This window comes from Leptonychotes weddellii, chromosome 7 (assembly GCF_054177405.1).
Source record: "Leptonychotes weddellii isolate Sample4059 chromosome 7, ASM5417740v2, whole genome shotgun sequence".
Taxonomy (NCBI): Eukaryota; Metazoa; Chordata; class Mammalia; order Carnivora; family Phocidae; genus Leptonychotes; species Leptonychotes weddellii.
This window is the reverse complement of record NC_138375.1, coordinates 23634969-23651608: the sequence shown is the minus strand read 5'-3', so window position 1 is coordinate 23651608 and position 16640 is coordinate 23634969. Positions and strand designations below refer to the sequence as shown.

Here is a 16640-nt window from a genome sequence, read left to right as displayed (position 1 = left end):
AAGGGGTCTGGACTTGTCTGTCCTTCCTAGTAACTTAGGAAGTATTGAATGTAAATGAAGATAGAGCGCTGAGATAATAACCTCAGAATACAAAAGGGATTGAAGAGGTTAATGCCAGACCTCCTTTCTGCTAACTGCAGGTCTCCCCAGTTCTGAATTTCTTGATAGATCTGCATCTTTTGATACCACAGACCTACCCGCTCTCTCCTCCTTAGAACCTGTACTACCTGAACTGTCAAGGCAAAGTCTTCATATGATTTGCCCCTATCCATACTGGGAAGAAGGCTAAAAGAAAGTACTTATATCCTGGGAGCTAAAACACAAGAATGGATTGGGCTTGGGGGGAAACCTGGGAATCAGGTGAGCGAGCTAAGGGGGATACGCATACATAGTTCTTTAGTTTGGAGCAAGGCGTTGATTCAAAACATTCAGGCAGTGAGAAACCAGAGGGTAACAAAGAACTAAAAACAAGCCTAGCCAGTGGGACAGAGCCTGAGGAGCAGAGCCCAGTAGTCCAGACCATAGGCATGAATAGGAACTTCAATTCCCCAGGTGGTAAGTATAACTAACGGAGGTTTCAGAACTCAGTCAGGTGGTCCAGGCAGCACACCCAGGAATCCTGCAGCAAATGTAACTGATGCCCTGTCAGAAAGCTCTTCTTAGTGGAAATATAGACCATTCCATACAGAAATTCATCTTACCTCAAAGACCCAGATTGAAGACTTCACTAATTCTTGACCCTTCCAACTAAGAGTAAGAAAAGGCATCCACTGTTTCTAGCTTGATCTCTTTCCATTCATTACCTTTAATTAGATTACAAAGCCTTTATTTCTGGAAGTACGGAGGATATGATTACCTGGAAACTGCCCACTAAAGAACAGCTAGAAATACTGGAAAGAGTGAAAAAGAGAGAGAGAATCAAACATTCCTGTAAATTTATAGCTGAGCTCACAAAAAATAAAAATAAAAAAAAAATCAAGGGCCCCAAAAACCAGGGCCCCAAAATGCAGAAGGAACTGAATGAACTCCAGAGCAGTAAGAGCATGAGCCAAATGGCCACTGCCCTTGACATGAAAGGGAGGTGGGGAGTTTGCCATTTTACAGAAACCAGGACTTGGGTCTTAACAGCCATGCCAGAAAGGAGAATGAATGTTTTGGAGAAATTTTGCCATGACTAGGTGCTTCTCTTGGGTGACTTTGGTGGACTTCTAGCCTCCTTGTCAGAACCAGTCCCCAAATCTTTCTTCCCATTGGTTGGTCCTAAAGATGAACATAATGAACTTTCCTCAGTGCTTCTTCTGGATATGTTTATCTCAGAAAGCAGAGGACATTGAAGCTTCTTAAGTACAATAACAAACCCTGGAGACCCTCAGAGTCTTCTAGCCTGTGCAAAATTTAGTCATCCATGAGCCTTTAGCATCTCATCTTCTCATCCAGGTTCACAAAGTTTAGGAATACATCTTCTCACCTGCCTCGTTAAAGGCTCCTAGATTCTGTAATCTACAGCCCAGAGGATCTTGAGCCCAGAACCTACCTTGCCGTAAAATGAACAGTTAAACCTAGAATGTTCTTTCAGAAAAATTCAACAATTATTCCTTTTAGAAGAAGGAAGCTTGCAAGTTCTTTGTTTGTTTTGTTAGGTTTCCTTTTTTTTTTTTGGAATCATTATGTCCGCAACATCTAGCAACAAGCACTTAAAGCATTTATTGAAAAGGGGCGCCTGGGTGGCTCAGTCCGTTAATCGTCTGACTCTTGATTTTGGCTCAGGTCATGATCTCAGGGTTAGGATCGAGCCCCATGTTGGGCCCCGCACTGAGCTCGGAACCTGCTTAGGATTCTCTCTCCCTCTCCATCTGCCCCTCCCCCACCCCTGCCCCCTTCTCTCCACCCCCATCCCTCCATGCTCACAAGCACACATGAACTCTCTATTAAAAAAAAAGAAAATTATTGAATGACCAGTGAATGCTTGCAGCCCTTTTTACCACATCATGTAATCAGTCTTTCAGCACAGAAGGGCGGCTTTTCTGGATTATGATCTCAGTTGCTACTTAGAACATTAACAGGCTGGGTGATGTTTTCCTCTGTGCTGCAAGGGGAATCCCATGCTCCGGGGATGGCTTTTTCCTGCTCTAAAGACCAGTCTCCCAGTCTTTTCTTCATCGCCTTTCTCACTTTCTTTTTTCTCCTCTTTCTGGCTTCCTCCTGCTCTGCAACCTTCAAGTCAAAGATGAATTTTGTATGAGCTTAGTTTTTTTTCTTAATCTATTGTTGAAGTATAATTGACATACAATGTTATATTACTTTCAGGTGTACTGAAACTACTGCTTCAACATTCTATACATTACTCAACATACTGCTCAACAATTCTATACATTACTGATGATGCGACAATATTAGACATTACTCAATGCTCACCACAATCACTGTAGTCACCATCTGTCACCATACAATGTTATCGCAATATTATTGACTATATTCCCTATACTGTACTTTTTAATCTCTGTGACTTAGTTACCTTGTAACTGGAAGTTTCTACCTCTTGATCTTCTTCATCTGTTCTGCCCACCCCTCTAACCACCATCTCCCTTCTGGCAACCACCTCACCTGCCTACCTGTTTTTAAAGCCAAATAGGATGTCTTTCCTTTAACAAGTCTCCATAGTGACAGCTTTGGTCTTGGCCACCTCAGGCCTGGAACCAGTACCTAGCTGAAGAATTAGAGGTCTCAGGAAATGGTACCAAACTGTCAGGAAACCAGTAGACATCTAGAAAGAAAAAAAGGAGCACATAGTTACAGTAAAAACAGAGCTCCTTATCAGTGATGGTCATTCTCCTCAGACAAGGAATTTTGTGTTTTCCTGAGAAGGTAAAAATGAGAAGATCATTAGCCCTGAGATAACTCACTGAAATGCACCCAGAGCGGCTATATGTTCACTGGAAGACCCCCATTGGCATTGCTGGCTGTAAGTTATGGTCATTCCTAAGAGGTAACAAGAGAGGTTCTGTCAGCTGTGCAATTACTTTGTTTTGGCAGGACACTTTGGAGTCAAGAAAACATTGGCTGGAGTTCAAGGCCAAGATTTTGGATCAGCTGCCACCATAATTTTTCAGAAATGTGATGACCGTACCTCAAGAAATAGTTTCCTAAGTAGGCTGCAGGAATGTCTCCTCTACATGTTTGAAAGGGATTTAAGGAATGAAGCTCTTGGGGACCTTACCAGTATAGCTGAGTTACCATGGGCTTCTCAAGCAAAGGGCGAGAAGTCCGGATTGCATCGGGAATCGTCTTCACCAAATGCAGTGAAGTAATTAGAGGGTGGCTTTAATTGAGATAGGGCACGCCTGGACTCTGTATCTTCTACATGATATATGAACACGGCAATATAAAATCTATCAAGGTTACCCAGATCTCTCTTCATCATTGAAAGTTTTGTGTTAAACTAAACAGGATAAGCTTCCTACACTTCTCAGTATCCTGTTTGGATGTAACAATAGTGAAGAGGAGAACCATGTGAACATCTAAATGATCCCCAAACTTCCAGAGGGCCCATAGATATACTCAGTGTCCATTTCTTGCTTATTCACAGTCCTTCATTTATATATCAGAAAGTATCACTCATTATTAAAAATTTCAGGGGATCATTGTAATTTGCATACCTAGGTCTATGGCTTGACATGGAGAATATTCCCTGCCCGTTTGTATTTAGCATAACATTGCATCTAGACAAATACTCTATTACTAACAGTATATATTGTGGTTGTCAAGGGAAATATTTACAATGTACCTGAGTTCCTACGATAGAAAATAAGATAAAATTTGAGTCGTGGGAGGTTGGGTGTGAAATTGAAAATCAAATATTGAGTCAGAAATACCATCACAGGGGCACCTGGGTGGTTCAGTTGGTTAAGCATCTGCCTTCAGCTCAGGTCATGATCTCAGGGTCCAGGGATCAAGCCCCAAGTCAGACTCCATGTTCAGTGGGGAGTCTGCTTGAGATTCTCTCTCTCTCCCTTTGCCCCTCCCACTCGTGCACTCTCTCTCTCTAAACAAATTAATACAATCTTTAAAAAAAGATATATCATCACAGAAGTATAGATATGATACCTACAGAGGAACTGAACATGCTTGGCCAGTGAGGGTAGAAAAAGAAAACCCTAGTCCTTAGAGGGCAGTAGCTGGGCCATGCAAAACATCATGAAACGATGAGGCAAGCCATTAATTTATTATCAATTATTACATTAATTTTATTAATTTTATGGAATAAAACTAAGTATATTAAAAACACTGTTCTATAAGTGATTTAAAAAATAGTGGTGGGTCTCTGAGAGTTTATATAGGAGGCTGGATTCCTCATTCTGTTTAGGAAATTATATTACTCATTACTCTTGAGGAAGCCTGTAAAATTTCTCTGCTGCACTATGAGTGTGCTTAGATTGGTTCTACATTATAAATGTAATATTTAAAATGCCACAAGATATAGTATAATGCAAATGCATGGACTGACGTCTTACTTGGAAGGCCTACTATTTTCTATATTTTTAATCACATTTCCAACTTTATTATGTGTGTCATGTATGGGTATGTATGTGGTGTGTGGGGGTGGGAGCCGTAAATGAGGGAAGAGATGGGGTTCTTAAAGGTTCAACAAAAGCAAAGTTTCCAGTGATCAGATTCCTAAGGGTTCTCATCCTTCTGGCACCTTCCCTTCCCATCCTCCAACTTCCACTGCACATACAATACCGAGGGTTTCTTATAAAACAACTTGGGACTATTAGCTGTGGCCATAAAAGCATTTTTGTCTTTTAAGGAATCAGGAATCAAATCTTTGATCTCTTGGGAGACCCTCAGGGCAGCACTTTCTCCAGGGCCATTAGTAAGCTGGGAAGTTTATCCCAATATTCAAGGTTCTTTTTAGAGTCTGAAGTATCCTTCGTTCCCTAACGTAAAAAGAGCACTAGGTAGGCTTTTGAAGACCTGGGCTCTAGTGCTGGGTTTACTGTTTATCAACTGTGAGACTTTGAAAAGGTCATTGAACTTCTCAGAATATCAGTTTCTTTTTCTGTGGAAGAGAAGCATCATTGATGGGTTGCATTCTGGGTTCACCTAGTAGGAAGAGGAAAATGGTAAACAATGGTACATTGGTAAACATTTAACAACCAGTTCTCTGGAGGGAATGTGGCATGACTTGTAGCATTTGTTGGTGTTTATGGTGTAAATACTCATAACATGGCCAATGTCAAGCTACCAACCTGATTCCATTGACTGTGGAGCTTAAAAGTGATGTACAGTAGCGCATGATTCCTTACAGGTATCTTGCAGATGGAATAGATGTAAATAACCTCAAATGCATAGATAATAGTAAAATGTAATGAAATAATTTGAAAGTATGCTTTGTTTTTCACAGGGTGTCCTTTAAAATAACCACTTGGACTTAAGCCTGTGAAAAGTTAGAGACCTCTGCCCCTACTACCTGATAAATAATAGATGCTTGCTACCCTGCTGTTTCTCCTTTTTTTTTTTTTTTACGATTTTATTTTATTTATTTGAGAGATACAGAGAGTGAGAGCGGGGGAGAGGCAGAGGGAAAGGGAGAAGCAGACTCCCCACTGAGTGGGGAGCCCAATGTGGGTCTCGATTCCAGGACCCCGGGATCATGATGTAAGCTGAAGGCAGATGCTTAACCGCTTAACCGCTTAACTGAGCAACTCAGGCGCCCCTCCTGCTGTCTGTCTCATGCTGACTCATGACCTGGGACAGAGGACTGCCTTCCCCCTTCCCCACTCCCCTCATTGCATTTCCTGTCCTCCACACACCTGTTCCTGGGATTTGTTAGTAATAAATCTTGTGACTTTACTTCCTTTGTGTGAGTATATTGAAACTGTGCCTTCAATCAAAAGAACCCCAAGGTTTTCACTTGCTCGAAGTGGGAGCTCCGATGCTAAGGGAGCTACCTGCCAACCCTGCATGGGTACCTTGTGCCTCCTCATTCATGAGATCATACTCTGCGTGTTGTTAATTCAGTACACTGGCTTGGGCTTCCCAACACATAGCCCTCTCTCTCTCTCTCTGCACATGTATGTACCCAGGAAAGGACATGTGAGGGTACAGCAGGAAGGTAGCCATCTATAAGCCAAGAAGAAAGCTCTCACCAGGAACCAAATTAGCAGGCATCTTGATCTTGGACTTCCAGCCTCCAGAACTGTGAGAAATAAATTTCTGCTGGTGAAGACCCCCAGTCTGTGGTATTCTGGTCTGGCAGCCCCAGGGGACAGCCTGTGTTTCCTGGAGATTTCCTGGCCCCACCCTTCATTGCTGGTAGGCCCTCCCACACACCCCCAACCCCCCACTCCCACCTGCAGCCCAGAATCACATCCTGCTCAGAATCTTCTCAAACCTGGGCACCCAGGAGCGCCTGGGTGGCTGAGTTGGTTGAGCGACTGCCTTCGGCTCAGGTCATGATCCTGGAGTCCCGGGATCGAGTCCCGCATCGAGCTCCCTGCTCAGCGGGAAGTCTGCTTCTCCCTCTCACCCTCCCCCCTCTCAGGCTCTCTTTCTCTATCTCATTCTCTCTCAAATAAATAAGTAAAATCTTAAAAAAAAAAAAAAAAAACCTGGGGACCCAGTGTGAATGGCATTTGTGGTGCTGTCCGGGGAGATCACCGGCAGCCGTAGCCACAGCAGGGCCAGGGAAACATCACTCCAACCATAAGAATCGCTGTGTTTCTCCAGCTTAAAATAAATCATAAATAACTTTCCAGATAATGAAGCAGCTTTTTCCTGAGGCAACTGGAGATGCTTGAGGCTAATCAGTTTGCTTAGTCTGCTAGAACCTGAGGAGCTCTTTAGAGTGACAAAACTGCCTTAGGATCTCTTCCAGCTGGGCAAGGGACATCATCATATGAGTCGGTGAGGCCAACTGTGTAACCATGTAGAGATGCAAAGTAACGGTGTTTCTGAAGAGTTCTTTCCTTACCTGCCAATTCAAGGTTTACCACTCATTATAATATATTGTTTTCTTATTTCTATAAACTTCCCTTTGCTGGGCAAAAATTCTGTGTTCTTTCATGGGTACCATTCAAGCAGTACAATTCATCACAACCACTAATTGATCTTTACTTAAACTCGCCCTAGGAAAACAGAAAGTCCTCAGAGAATATGGATATGTGCAGTGTATGTTTGTTGAATTATAAACAGGAAAAGGTTTCCGTGGGATGTATTTTTAATGAGGACACATTGTTATACTGCAAGCATGTGGCATTCTTGCTTAAGAGAAACATTTACAAGAACACATACACATTTCTAGCCAAACACCAAATGAAGTAGATACTTTAAATGACCAGTTTGCACCAGAAATAAAATATATTATACAAAACGGGGGTTATATCCACAGTCATTAATTTTCATTTTCTACACAAAACAATAAATTAAATCACATTATATGCAGATAGTTCTACTTACATTAGAATAATAAATTGTAGCTTGTGCAGCTTTTATTTTATTTTTCTACCATACTCATGGTAGATTTGTATTGTTTGGTAGTCCTATATTTAGAATAACAATGAGTAATATGGCCCAGAAGATAAGGGCTGCAGAAATATTCCTCCACAGTATCTATTCCATGTCCTCTTGGTTTCAACTATTCACCATGCATGAGGAACAAAGCTCAGATTCCCAGGACCCAGCAAAAAGAGTCTGCAAACTCACAGCATCTCCAGGCTGTTGAGGGCACCCCATTGCTGTCTTGCAAGTAAGATGCACCACTTTGAACTCTTTCAGATGTTGGCATTAAATAATAAATAGGGCATCCTGTATTGAAATCCAAATTTTCCTCTTTCTCGACACTTTCTGCCCAATTATTGTGTGCTATCACAGCTTTGTTCCCCTAGCAAATAAAAAACAATTTGGTAGTCCATGTGACGATTTACACCCTTGGTGGAAGGGCCCTTTATTCCTGTGCATAAAATTTAGGTTTTTAAACATGTGAATCAAAGCAACACCATTTTTGCTAACTCTTGATTTTGCTTGTTCAAATGTCTCCCCTAAGAAACATTCCATGCCTGATACATCAAAGAGCTATTATAACACATGCATTTTTACTTCTGACACTCAGCTCCCATTGAAACCCTTTCACCATGTTTGATGTAGCTTAAAACAGGAACATTAACAGCATCAGCTGGTTTAGAATTGCTTTACCTTTGGTATGAATTAACATCAGTGGTTAATGAAAAATTTGAACAAACTCCAATCCAGCCCCTTTTGAAAGTCATTTTAATCCTAGAGTCTAGCTGTGGGGTATGCCTTCAAGAGACATTCGTGAGATCTACATGCTGAAAACCAAAGCGAGGCTTGTTGGAATATAGGCACATCACAGGCTTGTCCAGCCCCAGAGCGTGTGTGGGTTCTGATCCAAAGCCAGCTACGTTCTTATAGGCAGCACTATTTTGTATTCTTTCCCTCTGAGGAAGTACAGAGGTCCTACTCACAAGTTTCTACCTGCATGGGCAAAATACCAACACATCTTTGGAGCCACGGTGGACGGTGCGGGGGCGGGAGGGGGTGTTGAGGGAGATGGATGATGGCGGGGGGAGTGAGTGAGAAAGGAGTGGTAAGGACAGGGGCTACTTGCAATGCCACTCTCTTCTGTTTCTTTTGGAGGATCAAGCTCCCGATTCTTCTGGCTAGATGTGTCCCAAGCTTCTTGCTGAGTCTGGCTGTTGAAGATGGGCTAAATTATTGGGTATTCTGTAGTTCTAAAGATCAACTGAAAAAGAAACAAATCCCTCTGAACAGCACCTTCTCATCTTCTATGCTTCCACACTGCCCCCAAAACATATTCTGTGTTTTCAGACAGTTTCAGTTTTTTCCACTAAAGAAGAAATTCAGCCCATTTTCATCTTCTCCATGAAGCACTAACCACCAGGGGCATAACTAAACAGAACCCATGAAATATAGATCAAGGGGCCTAATTTGAGATGGTGTTTGGTTTTATACTGTACCCACTCAGGATCTGGGTTCTTTGTGTCCCAAGAAACATAAGTATGCCTTCCTTTCAGTTTATAAACTTTCCCTTATACTGGTGGTATAATATTTTATTTGGCCTCCTAAAGAGACTTCCACAGATAGCCCTGTATACTCACTCACAAGAAGGTGGTGATGCCATGGGAAGCTAATTTCTGAATTGTCACTGTCTGTACAAGGTCTATACAGTAGCTTTAATTTCACCGCCAACAGCATACCTTACACTCCCAAAATCAGTAGCAACCAGAAGAAAAGTGGTAAATTAGGCACAAAGGGGGCACAGGTACCTTGAATAAGTTAAGAACCCTAGAACCTGTGAACAGGGAGAAGTGATGGGAAATTCTAAAGCAAAAGTCTGAATTTAAGGAAGAGGAGAAAAGGAGGCATTCTCTTTCCATACATTTTTCTTCTCCCTCCATTAAATATAGCTTCTGAAATGTAAAAAAAAATTATCTCAAAGCCTGTGAAACTATGTCTGTGGTTCAGGAAAGAACAAGCTGACAGTTCTGAGAAATGTAATGTTGTAGGGGCTTCCTCGTGGAAACTGTAGTCAGTCTGGGGGAAGATATGCACTCTATACAGAAAATTATTCCTGGATAGAAGTGATCATCTGGAGAAAGCTTTTATTTTTGAATCCAGAAAAAAAGACCTAAGGATGTGACAATGATGACCATAAAACCTATACTTATTTCCAACACCATGAGTATATACAAGAAATATGTACTCATTTTGACCTATATAAATATCAGCTTCTTTGGTCAGATGAGAAAATACTGATAAAGTTTCCCTTCTGAAATCTGAATGCCCTAGATTTCAGGGTAAAAATTTATAGAGTGATTTAAGAACTAAAGCCCTATTTATTTTACTGTATGATATGTGGCTTCTGGTGGAGTATGAATGACTAGCTGTCAAAGATGCTGCTTAGCAGTAAGGAAATTAAGTCCCAAATTATAATCTCTAGAGGTCTTAACCCAGGGTACGCTTGCGCCAAACACCTACACCTGTAACAAAGTTTTCCAACTTAATGGAGTTTTGGTAACTCATATGATGACTTCAAGGAGGAAAGAAGTGAAAACAGACATGTAAATAAGCACTCAATCTTAGGAACTCCCAGAACGGTTAACTTTGGAACTGAATGGCATGTACCTATGAGAAACCTCATGACGTGTTCCGCCATTTTAAAAAAACTAAAATCTCACTTCTACCATTTTATCTGGGGATATAATATTAAATTTAGAACTATTCCTCTACGTGAAGTAGAAATAAAAGATATCTGCTTTAAAAATGTTACAGTTAATGTTACAGTTACAGCCCCTATATTACTTCCAGAAAGGTTAGAAATGTTTATGTCCAAAGACTGCAACCAGGCAGAGTGATTTCCCCCCTGTAATAAGCAGATAGGTTTGAAATTTAAATTTTTTTCACAAACACAAGGTAGTATAAAATGAATATCTCTAAAAAATACATTGAAAACATCCTGAAAAATAAAAATGAGAGAGAAATAAGCTTTCAATTCACAAGAAAAAGATGGATGTAAACCTTCCATTCTGTTTTCACTTTGAGGAGTCCTGAGTTGCTAAATGTTTTGCTTTCCTAGATTTTACTTCCCAAACTCTCTTCCAACATTGGAATTTCTGGAGCTTGCCTTCTTGTCTTCTTTTGCCATCATTTTTTGAAGTCAGCACTTTTTCCTTTGCATCCACCATGGAGAACTACAACACAGTCATTTCAGTTGATCATAGCTCATTCAGTTAACATGCTCTCTAACTGCCTGAATCCCATTTTTTAAATGTAGAAGGGCAATATGCCTCATACGGAAATAATCCATTCACTGAAATAATCCATTGGCTGGTTGAAGTAGGAGGGACAGAAGCAGACTCCTCCAGGGAAACAAGTTCAGGCCAGCTGCCAAGATACGCAGCTTTTTTCCCTCTGCCGGCCTCCACTCCCGCCTGTGTGAGCTACGACCTCCATCATCACCAAGGAGTTGCTCGAACTCCCCTATTTTCCTCCCTATGCATGATCTTTTATAGTCACTAAGATAATTTTAAAAACTATTTTCCAGATGTTCAAATGTTACTGAAGAAAGCCCCTAGTGACATAATTACAACATGGTACGCTAATCTGCCAACTCCCTACTCTTCTCGCACTCTTTTCTCCATAAATTGTCAGCAAAAATGGCAACCTGAGTTTACACCTATGTGCAGAGTACTGGGTGCAAAATAGATATTCAGTAAATATTTATTTAACTTTGTTCCAATCTCTTATATCTACACCTCACCCGCTTTTACACGGGTTATTAGTGGATGACTATAAAGCTCTGTGGAGTCAACTAAAAAGGAATATAGTAGCTATCAGATTCCCTCTTTTAACCAAAATATCACTGAATCTTAGTAAAATGTCATGTATGCATTTTTAAATTTATCATTTCTGTGCTTACTGTCAAATTCTAATACTCTATAAGTTGTTCTTAAGGAAAAAGGGCTGCCTTAAACCCTAGTTAATTCTAATTAGTTCCACTCTTTATCTTGAAACTCATCATTTGACCAGAGCTGGAAGAGGTCTATTCTAAAATAACTTTGCATTTAAAGCAGGTAAATCGATGTCCTCCTGTAGCGTCTGTGATCTGAATACATTTCTAGATCTCTGTAATTAAAGTAGCAATTGGCATTTGGCTTTGGCCAAGGGGGAAAGGGAAAAAGGGAGAAAAAGAGAAGCATCTTTCATCATTGCTGGTTTGTTGTACACTTTACCCATGCTTTTAAAATATAAGTGGAATTTAATCTTCAAAATGAAAAAATAGACAAATTTTCTAATAGCAAAATATAAGATTAAAATACCTAAAAATAAAATGTTAGTGTGAAATAGGGCTTTTTTTTTTTACATTAAAAAGTGAAACATTTTAGATTTGCTTTTCTTATATAAATCCTCTTATCTTATTAATAGTCACAACTTTCCAGAATAGCTTTTATGAGACACTGAAGGAGACAAGCAGGAAATCCTTTTTCGAGATACGAAGTCAGGTCCTGAATATATATACATTGGACAGAGCAGTCCTCAACTTCTAATCTGTCCACCAGCACTAGAAAAAGGAACACTGTATTTCCAACCTTGAGATTTTTCATTACATTTTCCTCTTTGGATGTTAAATTCTTTCCAAGAATATTCTACTCGTAAAAATGATCTTATTCTAGCTATAAAACATTGCATTTAAGAAAACCACATTTTTGTAGCCTTATATGAAATGCCCCCAAAAACCATCAAGATATGGAGACATCAGATTTTCAAACATAAATCTAATCATATGCCCTTGAAACAGTATGAACATTTAACAGAGCGATGTTGTATTCTCGTATTTGTTTGTAATCAGGTGAAAGGCCAGGAGGCATATGGTGATTAATAATAGTTCCTGAGCTTCTAAAGAAATTTTACAATGAAATGACTAACTGCTTAAAAGAATGAGTTCTTCAAGAGCGCCCCTTCTGTTCCATTGATGTCTTTCATCCCGTCTATCTCCTTAAAGAATCTCAGGCCAAAAGAAAAGGCTTTCTTTTAAGCCACTGAAAAATGGGATCTGATGGAATCTTCCCGTAACTCTCGATGTTTTCCAACATTACTTTCTTCTTGCTGGCTTCGCCTTTCAATGGTTATTCTGTATTTCTTCCTGGGTAAAGGGAAAGTGAATGTAGTAATAAAATCTCACTTGGCTACAAAATACTATGGTTTCTCTTACAAAGAATGCCCTCAAGGGACATCTGGGTTTGGGTTGATAAATGAGAAGTGACAGAATATGAAACCCTGGTCAGAGATTAAAGCAGTGTGCCCCAAGGCGTTATGCCCTTATTCAAGGAGGAAAATTGGCATGCTTTCTGAAATGCCATAGAACAAGCCCTCCCCTTTTTCCCTGGGTGCCTTGTGGGTTAAGTCTTGTCTATTCTGCCACAGAAGCTCTCCCTAACTCCCAGGATATGCCCTAGATAAAGATCAGATTAAGTGTACTGTGACCAAAGGAACAGGAATACAATTGTTCCCACAAAAACTCACATACACCCGGGGTTACATTTCCATACAGAAATGAAGAAATCTTGGTCTAATGACTTGAGACTAAGCCACAAACTCAGTCACCAAAGATTACAGAGGAATGGACCGCCCTCATGATTTGCGACTATCAATACCTTGAACACACATAAATATTACAATTTTACAAGCTTGGGGGCTTAACCACAGTGGCAATTAAACGTGTGGATTCTCCAAGTACTGAGCACAGACCAGCCTGAGAGTGTGGTCTGCTCAGAGCCACCTCCTCCTCTTCAGAAGGTGAACCCAGACACTTATTTCTGGATTGGAGGAAGCATAAGAATAGGTAAGTTGTTTTTCCTTTGTCCAGATTCCCTCTCAACTTACACATTTGGTAGGAATTTGCATCAGAATATTTGTGATCAAAGGCGAGCAGGGCTCTGTGGCCCACAGGGGGATGCGGTAGAAAGCCCTGGCCCACTGCCCAGTGTGCTAACTCACTGACCACCAAACCAGCAGGGTCATGAAGACCGTCAAAAAGAACCGCATCGTTCTTTTAACCGCCATGTTTTCGGTAAGAGCAAGATATGGACAAGTCACAAGGAGGACTATGCAAAGGTGAGTGACCAAGGCAATAGAGGAGAGTGAATTCTAAAACTTGATAAAACATCCTAACCTGAAAAAGTAGAAAGCCATTAACAAGCCAGCTCCTAGTAAGGCCCCCACAACAATTCCTGTCACTGCTGATTCTTCTAGACCACCTGCTTAAAAAAGAAACATAGATCATCAGAGTTCATTTGGAGAAACAGAAATGTCTCAAGTTTTAATCACTGGAAGGTATATCTCAATTTCCCACTTGTGGCAAATTTTCTTTTTTTTTTTTTAAGAAAGTTTTTCTAAGGGATCCTGCAGTTTTCTTTTTCTTTCTCTTTTTTTTTTTTTTTGCCAAGTACAAAGCTTAAGAAGCATTTAAGAAAGGGCCATAGGAGAACAATGGGAATAAAGCAGGTTCAAGAAAGATCTGAGGAACGCTGGAAACGGAGGTTTTCAGGTACATCCATCCTCTCTTGAGCTCCTAGTCAGAGAAGACAACTGGACGGACCATGGGACTGACCCAACACATCTTATTTTCACAGACAGATGATGACACTGCAAAGTGCTAGGAGATTTGGTGAAAAATGCATTGGTCTAATGTTCTGTTTTTAGATGTTCTCTCACCAAAGCTGGAGTTTCATGTCAAAATGTCCCATATAGCTTTGTGAAAATGCGAATAACAATTTGAAACAATTGAGTTCAGTAGCGTCCCAGTTATTATATAAATATGATAAATAGCTAGCCTTTATATAAACAGTGTAGTGTCAGCCTTTAGTGCATTATCCCATTTAATCCTCAGCCCGAAGGATTGGGTACACATTTTTCATTTTACATATGGGGAAACTGAGGTTTAAAGAGATAAAGGAACATTCCTAGGATCACAAAACCACTAAGTGACAAGGGTGGGATTTCAAATCCACACCCAGAACTCCAGAGACTTTTTTTAACATACGTCTGCTTTACTCCTTCCCATAATTATCGCATATAGATAAATAACACTGTTTGAAGGCTGGTCCCAAAGTAAGGAGCATACATATATTAGCCTAAAGTGACTAACTGGCCTGAAAAATCGATATTCACTTGGTTCTCCCTCACTAGCTTATCTCTAAAGCAAGGATTTCCAACAATTTCCTATTTGTAGGCTCCTTATAAGAATGTCCACTTGCGGGCACCTGGGTGGCTCAGTCGTTAAGCGGCTGCCTTCGGCTCAGGTCATGATCCCAGAGTCCTGGGATCGAGTCCCACATCGGGCTCCCTGCTCAGCGGGAAGCCTGCTTCTCCCTCTCCCACTCCCCCTGCTTGTGTTCCTGCTCTCGCTGTTTCTGTCAAATAAATAAATAAAATCTTTAAAAAAAAAAAAAAAGAATGTCCACTTGCTTCTACATTTATGTTTGTTTGATATCCAAACAAAACACTCATAAATAGCTATTTTACACTGATTTGCCAATTTGTAAATCTGAGGGTGTTTAAGGGACATTATCTGTTTGGTTCTGAGGGATAGGAGGACACCTACAAACTCTGAAAATCAGAATGAGACTTGCTACACATTTAATATGGGATCTTTTTCTTTTCCCTAGGTGGACATCTCAAATGTGAAGAGATTGTATTATGGTAAGAGGTGTAATAATAGGGAGAGGTCTTCTACCATTTTGAAAAAAAGAAGAAAGACCTAGAAACATCTGATGAAAGTGGGATGCCGGTTTGTGAACTGTTCCCATGGATTTTACCACATCAGAAAAAGGAAGGTGGACTTTCAGAATATGAGCTCCTGGATAGAATCTGTCTTTTAAACTTGCATCATGGTGATAGTGCAGACGGTGAAAAGCAGAGCAAATTAAGTCTCTAAACTTACATGATTTGCAAGGAGAGCTGTTTGCGTGTTCCACAATTCTGGTCTCATCTATTCTCAGTTTTAAAGGTCCCCAAGGATATTTGACATTTGGCCGCATTTCAAAACGACCTTCTTTTCCAAAGTAATCACCAATGACCTATGTAAAAGCAAAAAACAAATGTGCAAACTGAAAGCTCAAAGTTCTCTGTTTCCAAAGGAGGCATAGGGTGGGCGCCCCATCACTCTGACTATAATGATGTCTTTTTGAGGACTTCGTAAATCAAGATTTGCAGTCACTAATGGTGCTTTTAAGGTAAGCATAATTTAGGGAGAACTGTGGCTCCCTATGGCAGGAAAGTGGTTATACAGAAAACAACAATCTCAGAATTTATGGCTTTTCCCTTGCTCATCAGAGGAGGTGCTGCTCCACGCATCTGCCATCCGCCACCGCGCAGCCCATGCATTCAGCCGCTTGTAAAGCCCAGATTGCTTTCAGGGATGTGGGAGAGAGTCGGGGCTCACCTCATAGCCAGATTAAACCATTACAGGTGCACGGCCTCATACTACTCAATCAGCTGGGCATATAAAGAGTCAAAAAGGGGGCACTGGGTGGCTCAGTAGGTTAAGCGTCTGCCTTCGGCTCAGGTCATGATCACAGGGTCCTGGGATCGAGCCCCTCTTCGGGCTCTCTGCTCAGCAGGAAGCCTGCTTCTCTCTCTCCCACTCCCCCTGCTTGTGTTCCCTCTCTCGCTGTGTCTCTCTCCGTCAAATAAATAAATAAAAATCTTTAAAAAAAAAAAAAAAGAGAAAGTGTCTTTTAGGAACATCCTCTTTCACCCTTCTCTGGCTGGAAGATTAGTCCGTGACTTCAGGAGTTACATTCTCCTCTCTGGTGAATTTACCTATTTGCACCCCCATTTCCAGACTGAACCCTCTTTTTCAACTGACACAGTCTTCCTTGCTGACTCAGTTCAAGGTTTATCCACAGTTTCTGGTTCAAACCGATGTTTCACCAGCTACCTGAGCCCTGATCTGGAAGTACCTTCCCACCCAGGTTCTCGGGATCTGCTTCTCTTTCTGCTGGGCACCCGCACATTGCTCCCTGAGCGGCCTGTGATGTCGCCCCTCTCTCTCCTGATGGAGGCCCAGCAAGCTTCCACAGGCTAGTTCTTGTCGTAGT

At 41.0% G+C, this 16640-nt stretch overlaps 1 protein-coding gene across 12 annotated transcripts in view; it reads right to left on the bottom strand.

Annotated features, from left to right (window-relative positions):
- Positions 1-1938: 1938 nt before the first annotated feature.
- The window catches only part of NPR3 (natriuretic peptide receptor 3), a 119933-nt gene continuing 105231 nt past the window's right edge, over positions 1939-16640 (bottom strand). For 5 of the 12 annotated variants that reach the window (XM_081825964.1, XM_081825965.1, XM_081825963.1 and 2 more), the window contains 3 exons: positions 15482-15617; positions 13712-13799; positions 7202-12682 (listed from right to left, as the gene is read on the bottom strand). In XM_081825964.1, coding sequence (XP_081682090.1) covers positions 12571-12682; positions 13712-13799; positions 15482-15617 — 336 coding nt within the window. In that variant the 3' untranslated portion in view covers positions 7202-12570. Of the gene's footprint in view, positions 2215-2461; positions 2765-7201; positions 12683-13711; positions 13800-15481; positions 15618-16640 lie in introns of those variants that run through there. The other 7 variants (XR_014146868.1, XM_081825957.1, XM_081825955.1 and 4 more) reach the window with 7 other exon arrangements.